Below are 16543 nucleotides of genomic sequence, written 5' to 3' on the forward strand. Positions count from 1 at the left end.
TGTTAAGTGCAAGTGACAGCTTTTGCTTGGCAGTCCTCTCTTTTGATATTGTTCGTTTTATTCTTATTTTCTTAGTGGAATTTTTGGAGCTTTATTCAAGTCAACTTACGGATACCCCGAGACGGATAATTAGTTCACAAAAGTGCATCAGCATTCAAATGTTTGTATAGAAAACTATTGTGTGAATCTAAAGAAAGTTCTTACTTCGACAAGCGGCTCTAACAAACACTCTAGACATCAGCCACTTAGCAGCATCAAAAGCCAGTTCTCGAAGCATTACTTTTAAGTGTAATGTCAACATAGTGATTCTCTTTGTAATTGTCTTTGCCACCTTCAATGGAAAAGCCCTGGGGACGAGGTTGCTGGTGCGGAGAATTTGTACAAACTCTCTCTTCCCTCTAGCTAGACGTCACAATAATATGTCTAACGGGTTTGCAGGATAACGGCCGTGGGCACCGCCACTTTTAGTCTAAGGAATTGAAAGTCTTCCATTGGATGTCTTTTATGCCACAAATGGTCGCTAAGTATTTGCAAAAAGGGAGCATTAGAAAATTTATTTGCAGAGTGGGCCACATTGGCGGATCTAGGGGAGGGGCCCGGGCCCTCCGCGCCCTCTTTATTTTGGGTGAAAAAAAAAGAATCGAAGGAGGAAGAAAAGCCGGCAGGGCAAGCAAAAAAGCTGCCGCCCCCCTTAGTTCAAGGTCTGGATCCGGCACTGGGCTAACGCCCTTTCTCTTCTTGGCACCCCAGTCAGGTGTAGCAACCTCTTGTTTCTGGACCACGATCAGTCCTCAAAGATTTGCTTGAGTTCGCAACGAAGAAAAGCCACTTCATTTTCGATGGTCAATATTATGACCAGATCGATGGTGTCGCTATGGCCTATGGGGTCTCCACGAGGCCCTGTCTTAGCTAACATTTTTGTGTCACTTTGAGGAGAGCTGGTTGGCTAATAATGAGTCCCGACCGTCCATTTGGTTTAGATACGTTACGTTCTAATTCACTTCCTTCGAACGAACGTAAATTACTTACCACTTAAGTATCCGCAAAAACTGGTACAACGAAGCATGGGTGGATCGCACGCGGACCCTAACACTTTTATTACCCTTTTAAGATACATTTCAAGAGAATAATATAATCGGCTACACCGTGGTTCTAAGAAGTACAAGTCCTTTAGCCTCGTCACTTTTCCAGCGCCCATGAAGCTTTAACAATCCCTCAGAAACGTTATGCGAGAGGTCGTTACTATAGAGGTTACCCCACCAGAATGTAAACTATGGAGGCCTTAATCTTTGGGACCATAGCCCACATCCTTTAAAGCGTCCTTGAATATCTCCCTACAACGGGTGTTTGATAATTTGGCATTGCTAAGGGTATACCCTAACTTCTTCTTTGTTAATGGCCTGAACAAGGGCAACTGATTAGATAGGTCAATATCGGCTACTTGGATATGCCTACGCAATACCGCCACAGGACGATAATTACTCTCTAACTTAGAAATATACACATAGTTCCCCCTATACACATCTGTTTTACTCTTTGGTACAAATACTTTAAAAACCTCATCGTGAAAGAATATGTGGTTGGGCTGAATGTTACCTAATTCCGTCAATAAAACGAAAAAATCCAGCAAAGCTTGAGGAGGTTACTGCCGCAATAGGTAAGTCCTTCAGCAATGCACCATCAGCACCAAATCTGTTGATAATTCTTTTAACGACGTCAGCATCAACGGGTTTTTTCTCGCTAACTGAAAGGCTACTTGTTCTCCTGGCATACGCAATCATGCTTCTGCAGCAGGCGTTGTCCAAAGGATTAGGGCCGTCTCAGGAGTGAAAGAATGTAGCCATTTAACCGCGGCATGGAGCAACACCATTGAGGCGGGGGATCTAAGCTGTTGATCTAAGTTAGATAAATAAAGGGCGACCACGGGGACACAAAAAGGTATCTGAACAGAAATCTGTCTACTCTTACACCACATGAAAAACTTTTTAATTTCTTTGATGTACTTTTTCGCAGTAGGATTAGCCCTGGAGTTAAGCAAGACACTAAATAAGGAATTGCGGTAAGGCCTAAGAGCAGAAGGGAGTTACGTCCAAACTTTACTTGCAATTGCGACCTGCAAGAAAAATTATAAATATAAAGTTTTATAACAAAGGAAAAGGAAAGGAAAATAATACTTGAGTCAAACGACCTAACAAATAAAACACCTAAAGTACATACCAAAGGAAAAACTATTAACTCTATAATATCGTAATGTAACGGCGCTGGGCATAAATTGACCACGCCTAAAACTCCTGACCCAAAAACAAATGCCCGACGGTCGCAGGGATAGACAAACCTGACAAAACATGGAGGCTATAGAAAAGGCGTGCAAAAGAAGCAACATTTATAACGCTTAACTAATAGCGTGGCGAGAAAGGCTAGCAAAATTTTACACATGTTCGGCCACATTGTCTAACACACAGCGGATTCAAAGTCAGCTCGTGAACATAAAACGGACGGACACGGCTGCCCTGCACTAAGCTTCGTGCAATATGCGAGGGATAAATCAGACCCTCTTGGCCCCTTTGGCACACTCAAGAGCTTCAGCTCACATTCCTGTGAGCAATTGCCGCTGCATATGACCATTGTCATTTCTCTAAACACATCCATCCTCCTCATGACCAGTGTCACATGACTCTTGAAAATCGAACCACAGTAACCCTTTAAGTCAGCTTTCAAATAAACGAAACGCGCGAGAATTTCTTTACAAATAATCCAGTCTAAGGGCGACAACGTTGCCTGTAAAATGTACAGAGCCCAGGAACGAATTCAAATTTCTTTCTAAAGTGAGACCCTCAGTTCCATTCTGTAGGAAACAACCTTTCATGAACCGCTTGTATTTACTTGTAAGTAGAGGCCAGAAACTGGACAAAGGCCATAGTGGTATCACGATGGTAGCCCTCCCCTTCAGGAGACTCAGATAATGGAGGGCATGAGCAACAAGGGGTACCGGAGAAACCACTAAAGAGCTCTCAGACTCTAGATTTTGAGCAAAAAAGTCCACCCCTGATGTCGCCGGGTTCCAAACACGGGAAATGAATCTTGGTAGTTTCGCTGTATAAAAATTAGCAAAACAGTTACCTGTGTGCGGACCCCATAACTCTTCTAAACGGAGAAAAAATTCCGGAGTAATCTGCCAATCATCAAAGTCAATAAGACGACTGATATAATCTGCTTCCTCATTTTCCGTTCGCAGGATCTACTGGACCTCCAAACGAATATCATGCTCAGCGCAAAACTGGAAAAGTTTGACAGCTAGGCTATGCAGATCTAACTTAATACTTCCCTCTTCGACAATTTTCGCAGCCTACTGACTATCCGTAAACCACTTGACGAGGGAACCCTCCAGAACTGGGGCAAATGATTAGAGAGAAAAATCAGTGACGGCAAGCTCTCTCCGAATAGAACTTTTGAAGCATTCGGATGGTTCCCAAAGTCTATGACGATATGCTCCTCATTAAGGGTGACTCAGACTTTTTCTTTGTCCCACGCTCGTGTCATGTTGATTAATTCACCTTCACATTTCATTACCGAACTTAAAATTCACCATCCTTATTAACTTATCACTACTCACGATGAATTCGATAGCGTTGATCCTAGCAGTATGCAGAACACCTATCATATATGAACTCAGTTAAATGACCTTGCTCTCCATGAGTTCTCGTAGCTCAGTGGATAGAGCGCCCGCCCGGTGTTCGGGAGGTCATGGGTTCGATTCCTGTCGGGGACTCAGACTTTTTCTTTGTCCCACGCTCGTGTCATGTTGATTAATTCACCTTCACATTTCATTACCGAGCTTAAAATTCACCATCTTTATTAACTTATCACTACTCACGATGAATTCGATAGCGTTGATCCTAGCAGTATGCAGAACACCTATCATATATGAACTCAGTTAAATGACCTTGCTCTCCATGAGTTCTCGTAGCTCAGTGGATAGAGCGCCCGCCCGGTGTTCGGGAGGTCATGGGTTCGATTCCTGTCGGGGACTCAGACTTTTTCTTTGTCCCACGCTCGTGTCATGTTGATTAATTCACCTTCACATTTCATTACCGAGCTTAAAATTCACCATCTTTATTAACTTATCAATACTGATCTAATTCAATTTTCTCCTTCCAATGCTGGAGACTTAATGTAGACAAAACGCAGTGCCTAGTCAAGATTCTGGAGATACTCCCGGAAACTGACTGGTGATGTAGAAATAATTTGCCCCGTGAATGACGTTAATTTTCTAGCAGAAATAACGAAGCCAGAGTCAACAATACTGTTAATAGTACTGAGTATTTTGGCAACCTCCTATCGACGATTTCAATGGTTCCGCGAGCACTGTCCCATGTTAGACCCAACCAATCGATTTGTTGGTAAGGTTCCCATATTTATTTCTCGTCATTTGTCATATAACCTGCCTCACCAAGATCAGTTTTTACTGTTTTAACTATGCTACTACACGCTTGGCGATCTCTTTCTATGGCCCAGCCATCATCAAGAAAAATAGCAATGCATATGCCCCAATGTCTCCGATGTTTTTCCAAAGTCTTAAGCGTTTTGGTGAAAATGTGAGGCGCAGACGATGAACCAAAAGGCAAAACTGTAAACACGTAAAACTTTGTGAAATTAGAGCTACCAAGCTTCCAAGAGAAACCGAGGTAGGTCCGCCCTTCAGAGAAAACATAAAATCTTCTATCATAAAGTGGGACAATACAATTTTCCCGTCTTCATATTTGACGCGCATCTATCTCAGACGCTAATTAATGTATCTTAAATCAATAATGAGCCTCTTTTCGCCAGTGACTTGAACGGAAACTGACAAGGGATTGACCACCAACGAAGGTACGACAACTTCAAGAACACGACCCGACTCAACTAGTTCACGTATAGCATCCTCAACAAATTCAGCATCGGCAAGGGATGATCTGTCGTTTTTAACTCCTGCAGTTTCAGGAAGACTAAGCAAAGGTAGCATGTATCCTCTCTCTACAAAATTAAGAATAAATTTCGAAGTTCCAATGCGTTTCCAAAATTCTAGTTTTCTTCGAAGATTTCTTTTAACATTTACAGGTGGCGGATGGTCAGTCAACTCAAACTCAAACAATTCGCGTTCACAATGTACCTGTGCAATATCCGAAACTTCCTCTTCAAACACCTCACTGCTTAGGACCGAGGTGGGGTTGTATTCCATTTCTGGGGCTCGACCAAGCGCTGGTACAGTCTCTTGCCCAATGGTCGAGCTTAAAGCATCTGAAGCATCGTGCGCGATCCATGTAAGCCTCTCTGCCGCCTGGAAATAAATGAAAACAAAGGCAGTATCAGACAATGGATAAACAACAACAGATTAAAGGAACATATCTGAAAGAGGGTGGGCGGGCGAGTTATACCCGTGCATAACAGAGAACGTGACCGGCTCGAAGGAGGGTAGGAGGGTAGGGTTGCAAGCGAGAGAGATTGAACGAAACTGCCGTAAAGTATAAATAGAAAGAAAAGACCAATCCTCCAACACCTAACACAGAAAATCCAGTGAGGAATGTGACGCTAAAATACCAGCGGAAAATGCATGCACCTGATCACATTTGCCTTGCTTTCACATTTGCCGTCCAGTAATAACTAGCCGGCCCTAGACTGGGAACGATTCACCGACCGTTACGACAATTCGCGGAGCCATACATGACGCAAATAATGGTCAAATCAAGATGGCGGCAACAGTTCGGAGAGAAACATCTTGGAGGCGTCGTTGGAAACCAGATCTTAACTCTCAACCATGGAAACCCTTTTTCATTTCAGACAAAAATTTTCTAGTCAAGTCGATGTTCGTGGAGATGGACTGCTCCTATGAATTTTGCTTGTGGGATTCCAGCACTTTCTGGCATGAGAAAGTTGAACAAGACACCTTCAAGCGACGAACAAAGGTCAGTAGAAAATTACTGGTTGTTTTTATTCCTGGATTTCCCATAAAATGATTTTTGATGAACGGGAAGGGAGATTAAGAGACTTTTGTTATTGCCCAATACTCTGCCACTACAATTCTTTTCTATATACATTTCGCCGATAAAAGCGGGCATGTAGCCACAGCGAAAAGTAAAATATAACGTTTTAACGTTTTAAAAATAACGTTTTCGATCTGTTTGATCATCACTCTGATGATGATCAAACAGATCGAAAACGCTTAGACTCATAATTTTAACAGCTTTTTACCTTAAAGTTTTATATTTTAATTCTTTTCTAGTTTACGGAAAGGGGATATTTCTATAGTTAGGATATTTTCTCGTACAGCTTGGTTATATGTCACGAGTTAAGTTTTAATTTAAGCTCAAATAGATTGTTCAGATATTTCCAGGAATGATCATTCTAATCTCGGGCAGATCCTTGGACATTTGTGGGTTTGGAAGATCTTTCAGAAAACTCGACACCCCAATACTCTGTAGACTGGTTTCCGTTGTGCTCGTAACAATATTGTTTTTTCCCAGAATACACACGAGGCCCAAATCGCATTTCTTAATTATCAGTTTGTGATTTTCAGGAGTTTGAGTTAGAATTTCATGTTAGAGTTAGAGTTTTATGAAAGACATATTTGATCTATTGTCTGAGAAGCTTATCATTTTCAGTATGTCCTCTATCAGGGAAAGAAATTTTATATCCACTTGCAACTTAAAAGATTAGAGCATAACTTACTATAATGTGAAATTGTATTGAATACATTTCATAGCTGTTTGATAACCTTTTTTCACAGTTAACTTTACTCATTTGCATTACAAGATAATCCAGCATGTATGTAAGGCAATATTTGTAGTTTCTGCCCGAAATTGCCTCGCCTCCATGTTAGATTACATTGTAATGCAAAGAGGAAAAATTAATCTTTAAACGGGCTATTGTTTTATTGCACTTATGATTGGACATAATATTTATCATTATTCTAAAGTCTAGCCCAGTTCCACATGTGCTTGCATCAGGTATCTGTGGGACAGTATGTTACCCTTACTTAACTATGCTTGAACTAACTGGAATACTAATCAGGCTAATAAGAATGCTAATTAACTGAGCTGGGATGTCACAGGGCAATCTTTGCTGACGTCATTGTTGACATAAAGAAGACATAAAGAACACATCATGTCAGATATGAATTGACTTTTACATGGTGAAGTTTTAAGCTCTTTTGATCCATTATTGAAGGAGATAGTGGTTTTAAGAAACTGCAGAATTTCTGGGTGGCAAAAGTGTTAATGGGCCCATACATTCTTTGTGAAATTTTGAGTTTTTAAATCTACATTTCACCATAAAGCTGAAATCATACACTGGTCTATATTGCTTGAAATGGTTTGACAGCATTCCCTTTGCTTTCTGAGAAAATGGGAAAAATGGGAAAATGGGAGAAGTTGCCAGAATTGCTGAAAGTAATGACTTGTTAGTATCCCACTAGCACTTTTTGGGCAAGTTGTAAATGTTGTTGTCATATGACAAATTTTTTTAAAAAAATGTACTGTTTTTTTTTTTTTCTCAGTAGGAGCTAAATCCAAATGTTGAGGCGAAACTGTCATACTTACTGAAATTTGTACAGAAAAGTGTAGAAGAATGCAATCAAAAGGAAGAATCAACATTTACAATAAATGAGGTTGGACTACAAAATGATTTTTCTGAACATCCTTGTAAGGTGATTTACAAAATATTCTTTTATAAAAATTCATTACAATAAAGATTTTTAACTGGGTGCTTTTACATTTGGTAGGACGCTGATGATCAATTGATTGTGAAAATGAAGACAAAGCTACAGGCAGGTGTGCCATTTGTTTGGGAGTTCCACTGTTCAGTCGGACAAAAGGACATGGTATGTAATAGGTAAATGAACAAACATGCAAGAACATGCAAGCTCCTTTTTATTACACTCAGGTATGTAGTGTCGAGGTTAAGTCTGTATATGAGCCAAGTGACCCATCAGACTGGAGCTTATCCCAGTTTCTGTAGCATGAAGTGATTAGGAGTATTTCTACTCCCCCCTGGATGGGATGCTTGTCCATTGCAGGGTTACCCCCCCAGCATCAAGTTTATACACGTGGGCAGAGAAAGGCACTGTCAGAGTAAAGTGTCTTGCCCAAGAACACAACACAATGTCCCCCAGCCAGGGCTTGAGGCCCACTTATAAAACCAAAGCAAATAAATCTCTTCTCATTGTGTTCATCTGTGCTGTATTCTAGTCCAATTACATTTTGATCAGCAATAGTTTTGTTTGTTGTCAAGGTTGGATCACAGCTGGTTCAGCCAATGTTAGCCATGATTAGCGAGTTACAGAGACGTCAAACTGAGCTGTGCATTCTGCTGAGGAAGAAAGATCTGGAGATTTTGGATTATAAGGGTTCAGGAGTTCGCTTGTCAAGAAGTATGGTCTATGTCACATTGATTTTTTATTAATGAAACGGTTGGCACAATTGTAGAGCACACTTCTAGCTCAACTTTCATTTTCCCAGAGTACCAAAATTGCCAATATGTACTGCACATTGCACCTAATAGTCACTCGTAATTTTGAACTGTAGAATTATCTCTCACTTCGCCTCCTTGCCCAGAGGCTAACAACTAACACTTCCATAGGAAAAGGTAAAGTCTGCATACGAGCCAAGTAGCCCATCAGGCTGGAGCTCATCCTGGTTTCCCTAGCACAAAGTGACTAGGAGTATTTTTACTCCTCCCTGGACAGGATGCTAGTCCATCGCTGGGTTACCCCCAACATTAAGTTCTCCAGTACCCATTTATACACCTGGGTGGAGAAAGACACTGCAAGAGTAAAGTGTCTTGCCCAAGAACACAGTGCAATGTCCCCAGGCAGGGCTTGAACCCCGATGAATGACTAGACACTGAAACTGGACAGTTCAATAACCATAGTATGAATTTGTCCTTGTCCAATTTGGAAAGAATTGAATTAAAACGAAATTCCTCTGACTGCCAAATTGGGCTTCGTCTGCAGACCGTAGTCTAATTTAGCGGTCATCAGACTTTTATTCATCCAGTTTTTTCCAAATTGTACAGCATTTGATCCTATAACATACACTAATATTTTAATACTCTTTGTTTCAGAAAGCCTTGGAACTACTGAGTTTGATGAAAACTCCTTCAAAAGCAAAATGATTCTTTCAGCGGTATGTCAGTTTAGTTGTTGAGTACTATTCATGCAAGAGCTCAATTTGTTTTTTTATTCACAAGATATGGTATTAAAAGTTAGCAAATAAAAATGACATAAAGCTCTTGTTTTAAAAGAAGAAAATAAACGATAAAATACGTTGAAAAATGCTAAATCATGTACTACAGAATTACAATTGAATTTCAGTTTTTCATGGCGTCTGATTGGATCATGGAATCCTTTGTGCAGACATCCGAAGATGTTTGCAAAATTTTCGGACAATACTTGGTTATCTTCAGATGTCTTCGGTCAAGCGTCAGCGATCTTTAGAACAGTATCACTTTACTTGAGACCAGTGTGAATTTTATTCGCGGATTAAACACATCTGTTAAAAAGCTTACTAAGTAATAAACGTGGAATGTTGGCTAATTATTTTGTGGGACACCTCGTAGATTTGTACATTGCGTTATGCATAGACCCTTTTCATAAATGGTGCCTAAATTTGAATAACAATACTTATATATTCATGCGAAAAATCTCTTGTTCGGAAGCATAAGTACGAGGAGTAAGGATGTACAAAGTATTGTCATTCAAATTTAGGCACCATTTTTTCAAAGTTTCTATCGCTATTGAAAACGAGGTTTTTCATTATCAGTGAGTCGAAAGTACTTGTTTGCCGCGCTCTGTGATTTCTAGAAATAACGTCATAAAGAGCTCTAACCAATCAGGAGAAACTTGCTGTTTATAAGCCAATCAGGAGTCGAAAAATAATTGCGTCTGGAGATACACCCGTTTTCCCGCGTTCAGCGTCGTTTGCATGTTTTTTTAGTTTGCCTCAAGGTCTTATTAGTTCGTAGATCTTAAACAGTTTAACGTGAAGTGTCATGAACAAACTGTTTTAACTCCAGCCTGGCTGGGTTCGCTGTGTTAAACTCTTGGGCAAGGCAATATTTCTCCTTTTTCCCCAGAGGGCTATGGACCATATATTCAGGTATCCCGTGTGAATCATAGGGCAAACTTGGCCCATATATTGTGAGTTAACTACGTTAAACTAGCATTCCACACAGGGGAAATAAACATTTATAAAATTGCAGTATTCAGAGAGGAAGCCACATCGGATTTAGCTGATTTTCATGCGGGGTCGAATTGGAATTTGGAAGTGTTGGCTTTTGTGGAGGAAGGAAAACCGGAGAACCCGGAGAACACCCCTCAGTGCGACGAGCGACGAGCGACGAGTGGGGTCTGGTAGAGAAAAAGGGTAGGTTACGCGCCCGTCCGCCCGCGCCTTCTCATTTTTCTCTTTCAGACCCCGCTCGTCGCGCGCTCGCTTTTTCGATCGTCCCCACATATGGCACCAGGACGAAATCGAATTGGGGTCATTGGTTAGGGTTGAACGCTCTCACCGCTACGACAAAATTCTTAACGAGCCATACCGTATTTGAGGTATCCTGAAGAGCGAATCAAATTACAAATGGCTAGTGGAGAAAAAAATATCGAAGGCAAACTCGCTGATCTAATGATAAAACAGTTGAAGAATTCGATTGTAATTATGATTTGCGTAGTTGTGATTAGGTTGGTTTTGGTTTCACAACATTCAAACGTTAAAAAACTCCTTGAAATCAGCTATGTCAGCCCTTTCCAACGACAGGAAATTATCAAATGAATAACGTAGAATTAAGATTACGTTTCTAATGCAAGAGAATATGTGAAAGGCCTTAAATTTCACATCTTCTACATAGTCACTTGCATCCTTCACTATCTACGGGTACATTACGAACAACGTGACCAGCTCTCAGTTAGCATCCGTATCGCATAGGTCATGGGTTCGAATCCCGTTCAAGCTTCAATTTTTGTGGAGGCATTATCTTCACCTCTGCTTAAGTTGTGTACATAAGTGCGATGATAATTCATGTACTTACATTACGTTTCTAAACCTAAAAACAACTTTCTTGTGATTTCTTTCTAATTATTTTGTTGCAAGTTGTTTTAAAATTATTCTCTGTCTAGTCCGGAAGGGCCGTGTAAATCACTTGGAAGTCTATTTTCTTCTCAAGTTTAATTCATTTAGACCTTCCTAAATCTTAAAAATCCTTATTGGTTTTGGCTTTTGGCTTGTCTGTTTGGTGTTTTTCTTCCTTATGAAGTATTTGAAAAGTTTCTTTTTATTTTTTAATCCTTTTATATCTTATCAGTCAGTTCACTCCTTTTTTGTTTTCAGTTGTTGTTGTCTCTTTGTTGTTGTTCTATCTTAGTCAACTATTTGAAATTCTTCTTTCATTCCCAAATCTGCTTAAATCCACGTCAGTCCTAACCATCCTTATTTCTCTTTAGCTTGTTATTGTCTGTTTGGTGTTTTTCTTTCTTTCTAAACTATTTTTGAAGGCTTATTCGATGTGAAGTATTGTATATTTTTCCTTGTGTCTACCATCTCCCGTTGCACTCTCAGGGATTTGAAGACGCTGTGAAAGAAGCTGCTACAAAAGGATTTGACGATGCTTCGTGCGAGCTTTACAAACAGATCAAGATTAAAACAGCATGGTTGGCAGAAAAAGATTTACCTGGTAAGACATAGAAAGATTTACCTGGAGAAATTTGAAAACGCAACAATCACAGGTTATTTTGGAGTTTGAAGAAATTCGGCGAGGGAAATCACTTGATTCTCGAGACGTCATCGTTTTCGAAAAGCTCCGTTTTCAAAATGTTTTCCGTCCACACTGAAACGAAAGCTGGCGTTTACAAATTCCTCCGTTTTGAAGGGCGTTTTCGAAAAGCTCCGTTTTCAAAATGTTTTCCGTCCACACTGAAACGAAAGCTAGCGTTTACAAATTCCTCCGTTTTGAAGAGCGTTTTCGAAAAGCTCCGTTTTCAAAATGTTTTCCGTCCACATTGAAACGAAAGCTAGCGTTTACAAATTCCTCCGTTTTGAAGAGCGTTTTCGAAAAGCTCCGTTTTCGTGGCGGATTACGGTGTGGCCGGTAGGCGAACCGTAGAAATAAAGCTGAGTTTTCAAATTTCTCCGGCGTAGTTTTGCTTTTAAACGTTGTTTTGACAAAGCGATTTTGCACCGAAGAAATTCGCAACATTTAATTTTGTCTACACTCGGTGAAAACGAATACTCTTTTAAAATAGGTTGCGGTTTTCAGCAGATGAAACCTGTTAGTATGAAGCATGATTTATCCACAGCTACATATATTCAGACATGTTATGAGTGGTTCTCGCTGGAGTCTGGAGAAATCTTTGCAGCCGCTTACATTGCTTCAATATGCGATATAGCACTATATGGTTTATTTTACATTTACTATTCCACATGATATTCTATTAAGCAATTAGATTATGAGCTCGAGGTTTCTATCACACATAGAAATCGAGAGCGAATAATCTAATTGTTTTAGTCGTATAAATCTACTAGTCTTTCAAAACTTTATCTAAATACTCCTCACAGACACTTGTTAACAAGCGCACATTGCTATGCTTCTCACTATCTACCACAGAATAGATAGTGGGTAGCGTAGCCAATCAGAGAACGGCATTCGTGATAGAACGCTAGTAGATTTATACTAATCGCAGATATCTGAGAATTGTGTGTGATGTGGAAGAGTAAATGTAAAATAAAACACAGACACCTCGAAAACGCAATGAAGCGGCCTTAATTTTGCTAACAACCGCACACTGCTGGACTATTCACTGTCTACCACAGATAGTGAGTAGCGGCGTATCCAATAACGGTATGGCATTCGTGACAGAACGCTAGTAGATTTCAATGAACTCACCGTACTCTTGGACGTCTTGTGCTTTTTTGCTTTGTGGCGCACACGCTAGCTGCCCCTAGACAGATGTTTTGTAACATGTCGATAAAAAGAACAACGCAACGAGGGGCACAAGTAACTCTAAAATCAATGTTCCGAACTAGTTAACAGCGAGTAAGGTGTGCTGAACTGCGCCTTGTTTATTGTATTTTACTAGAACCAGAGGAAGATGATGAAGACCCTGATGATATTTACGGGTCAATAGCAGTTGGAGGAGCTGTGGGGGGCCCCAGTGCGCCTTCGTGGACTGATTTGCCCCCACCATCCCTCCTAGGAAAGGACGGCGAAACCTTAACAACGTCCCCTAGGGGATCCCCCAGGAAAACGCCTGTCACATCACCTACAAGGTCTTCCGGGATGTCATCGCCTGCTAATTCACCGTCAAAGGTAAACAAGAAGAGTGGAGATAAAGGATACAGGAGATTAAAGGGAGTGGTGTAGGGGGATGGAGGGAGCGAAGTAAGAGTATGCGATATGTCGTTGGGTTGCTAGGAAAGGTATTCGAAGTTTAAAACTGAAAAACTAATTTTCGATGCCAAAAATTTGTTTTCTTCGTGTCTTAATAAGTTTCGTTCTTAAAACGGCTACCTGATGTTACTTCAGAACTAGAACTAAAGTAAGTCACATCTGCCAATCAGCTGTCAATTACAACAAACACAAATAAGTTGACGAGCCAATCAGAACTCGAAACCATAACATGCTGAGCTCGGGAAAGCGCGTGTAAGCCACGTCCCGATTGGATTGGGTATTGCGCAATGTAATTCGCCTGATTGGTGGAAAAAATGTACGTCTGTTCTGATTAGTTAGAAAGCGGCGTAGTAGTTTTTCACCCCTTATAACAAACCGCTGGTCTAAAAAGTAAAAACGGCGCATAATTTTTGGATTGCATAACCCCTTCCACGAATTACCGAATTTTTTAATAATTTTGGATATTGTTTTTACAGGACGTGGAACTTCAAAGACGAGAAGAACTGCAGAAGAGACTAGCCGAGGAAGCTGAACGAAAGAAAAGGAAAAAACGCAAGATTAACCTTTAAAATTACAGGCGCAAAAGACGTGTTTCGATTAGGCTCCACGTATGCTGTCGCCAAAAGTTCTTTCATGATTACCTACTGCCGGAGACGTTGTCTGATGGCGAGGTCGTTCCCTTCAAAAACAAGTTAAGTCCCTGACACAAAGGAAAACAGAACATGACAAAAGTAGAGAAATTTTTAATTCAGCACATGACATGTTCTCAAGCCACCGGTTAATGAGTTCTCGCCATCACCAAGAGAACCAACACAACATAACATTTTATTGACAAATGCTGTTTATATTAAAGAGAAGAGGGCGACATGTGTTTGAAAGCAGCATTTAATAGATTATCTTTAGATTTAAAAAAAATTGTTAGGGCTACTACGTATACCTTGAAAGATTTTAAAATTTGCGAAATAGAACGTCTTAGAAAAACGTATTGTACGAATGTACAGCCTCCAAACGTTTTATTAATAGATTAATTTTGTCAACATTTCGTCATCTTTCTGTCTTTCATATTTCTTCATCCGATAGCGACGTTTTCCTTTTCTTTGACTTCAAGTAAATTTTGGATATTCAAATTTTCCCGAACTGTCATACAAGAGAACCCTATTTGATCACAGGTTCTTTGTCACGCAGAAAAAAGCTTCAGTGCCATTTACAGTAAATTGATAAGCTTGATGAAAAATTTGTCTTCAACCCCCATGTAATTTGCGCTCAATATAAACAGCGCCATATGTTCAGCCTCGTACCCATTTGAATAAGAAATTTAAGGCAAAGCTGTCTTCATAGGCAACACTATTATTATATTACAAAGGTTTGCAGTTTAGTGTCCTAAAAGATGGCGTGAGGCAGTTGAAAAATGTTTGTAAGTGAATCGTGTTTCTACAACTGTGTGTTGTTTTCTGTATAATTTACAAAACGACATTTGCTGCTGCATAAATAAATGTGGACTGTGTGTTTTTCAGTTACGAATCTATTAAAACAGAATTATATCACATTTTGTTCTTGATCCTATTTAATAGCTACAAAAGCAATTTTCATTTAGCCGGGAAGTTTATAACAAGGTTTAAACTTTAGCCAGTCGTTTTAACTTGGTCATCACACAGCAGTCTTTACCCTTTCTCACCACCCCCCGCCCCCGCCCCCCCTCCTCTCCCCTCTTCCCCGTGTACCGAAGAAAATTACAATTAAAGGTCTTGGGTAAAGCAATCTTGGATCGGATTCCATAACTGCTTAGGGCTTTGGTTCTAGACGGATTCTTAAAGTTAAAGGAAGAAAGAATTGGTTTTGGAAGATGGATAGGATATCGCGCCAGTGAAAAAACACATTCAGTCGCCTGTAAAAAATATGTCACGACTGATATCACTAAGCAACATAATTTCTCCCAGGTATTTATTGCCCATTACCCAAAACAAAGTTAACGTGGGTGGAAAATTTGGAATTTGTTTTGTAAAATGCCGGAAGGATAGAAAAGTAGTTTATTACATTAATGTAGAGCGAAAGGGTCGCTGCGCGAAGAAGGCCATTATTTGATTTACTCAACTGCTTTTTGTTAATTATCATTGAAAATGTCCACGTTAAAGCATCAAATCGCCAAAATTTGCATTAAATTCACATTTTTCCACCAATAATGCGCCCATACTCCAATTTGTCTGCAGTGAATACAATTCATCTCCGCGGGAACAAGAAGCAGGTGCAGCGAGAAACGTCATTTCTTGTCGTCTTCATGTCTGCAGTTGTGAAAAATGTTGACAGTTTGATGTCTACCAGCGGAAGAATAATTCATTTATTCAGCTTACTTCTGGTTATCCATTATTATGAGGACAAAAAAACGACACCGAATGCCATTCAAGCGTTCATTTATTGGCATGCTGTCACGCGCGCGTGCAATAGGCTGCTGTCAATCTTAGCTTTCGATTGGTTTCTTTGAAGTGTTATGCTGGCTGTCCGGTCGATCAATTTAGCGAAGAAGACGATTTGAAATCTCGCAACACGAGGCTCTTTGTTACGCTTTGCAACCGAAACTGGTATGTACAATGCTTTCTACGGACTTCTTGTTTGTAATCTATTTAAGCTCAATTTAACAAGGTCAGTTGGAAAAGCCATCTTTAAAGAATCGTTATATTTAGCTGCAAATTTAAAATACATGGAATGCGATTAAACGGTGTGGGTCTTGAAGTAAATTTATGGTATTAGATTTATCTTAAACCCGAAGAAAGGTTGTGATTTAAAAACTGACTTGTCTTGCATCTTGCGTCTTGCATCCGTACACTTTATATAAGGAAAAATATTTTTACCCTGAGTTCGATTGGTTTTCATCGTTCAAGTTTTTGTTAAATATGGTGTTTCGAATTTTTATCAAAGTATTTTCAATATTGTATTGGTGAGAACACGCTGCTGTATCTCTCGTAAAACATCAACAACCGAAGTATCGCCGAATTTTAACTTGTAATAAGTTTTAAAAACACGTGATTGCAACAACATTGATATTCATGACCCGTTCTTGATCGAAGTCGCTGGACGCAAGAGCAGATCTCGAATGTAGGTCATTGCATGAGAGGGCGCTAGATTTGCGCGCAAA

The 16543-nt window shown here is 40.0% G+C and overlaps 2 protein-coding genes across 3 annotated transcripts in view; both read left to right on the top strand.

Annotated features, from left to right (window-relative positions):
• The first annotated feature begins 234 nt into the window (after positions 1 to 234).
• On the top strand, positions 235 to 14930 carry LOC145486816 (non-homologous end-joining factor 1-like). 2 transcript variants are annotated; one of them, XM_081465539.1, is made up of 9 exons: positions 235 to 365; positions 680 to 5942; positions 7535 to 7642; positions 7757 to 7855; positions 8266 to 8404; positions 9097 to 9158; positions 11586 to 11700; positions 13103 to 13332; positions 13890 to 14930. In XM_081465539.1, the coding sequence occupies exons 2-9, from the start codon at positions 5727 to 5729 to the stop codon at positions 13980 to 13982; spliced, it is 1062 nt and encodes a 353-aa protein (XP_081321665.1). In that variant the 5' UTR covers positions 235 to 365; positions 680 to 5726; the 3' UTR covers positions 13983 to 14930. The 2 variants fall into 2 exon arrangements, with proteins under 2 accessions (XP_081321665.1, XP_081321664.1); XM_081465538.1 differs by having other exon boundaries at positions 235 to 5942.
• A 185-nt stretch (positions 14931 to 15115) lies between these two features.
• Positions 15116 to 16543, top strand: part of LOC145486808 (reversion-inducing cysteine-rich protein with Kazal motifs-like) — a 37482-nt gene continuing 36054 nt past the window's right edge. The window contains exon 1 of the mRNA XM_081465522.1: positions 15116 to 15989. The gene's annotated coding sequence lies outside the window, so the exon portion shown is untranslated. The remainder of the gene's footprint in view (positions 15990 to 16543) is intronic.

This window comes from Orbicella franksi, chromosome 5 (assembly GCF_964199315.1).
Source record: "Orbicella franksi chromosome 5, jaOrbFran1.1, whole genome shotgun sequence".
Classification (NCBI taxonomy): domain Eukaryota; kingdom Metazoa; phylum Cnidaria; class Anthozoa; order Scleractinia; family Merulinidae; genus Orbicella; species Orbicella franksi.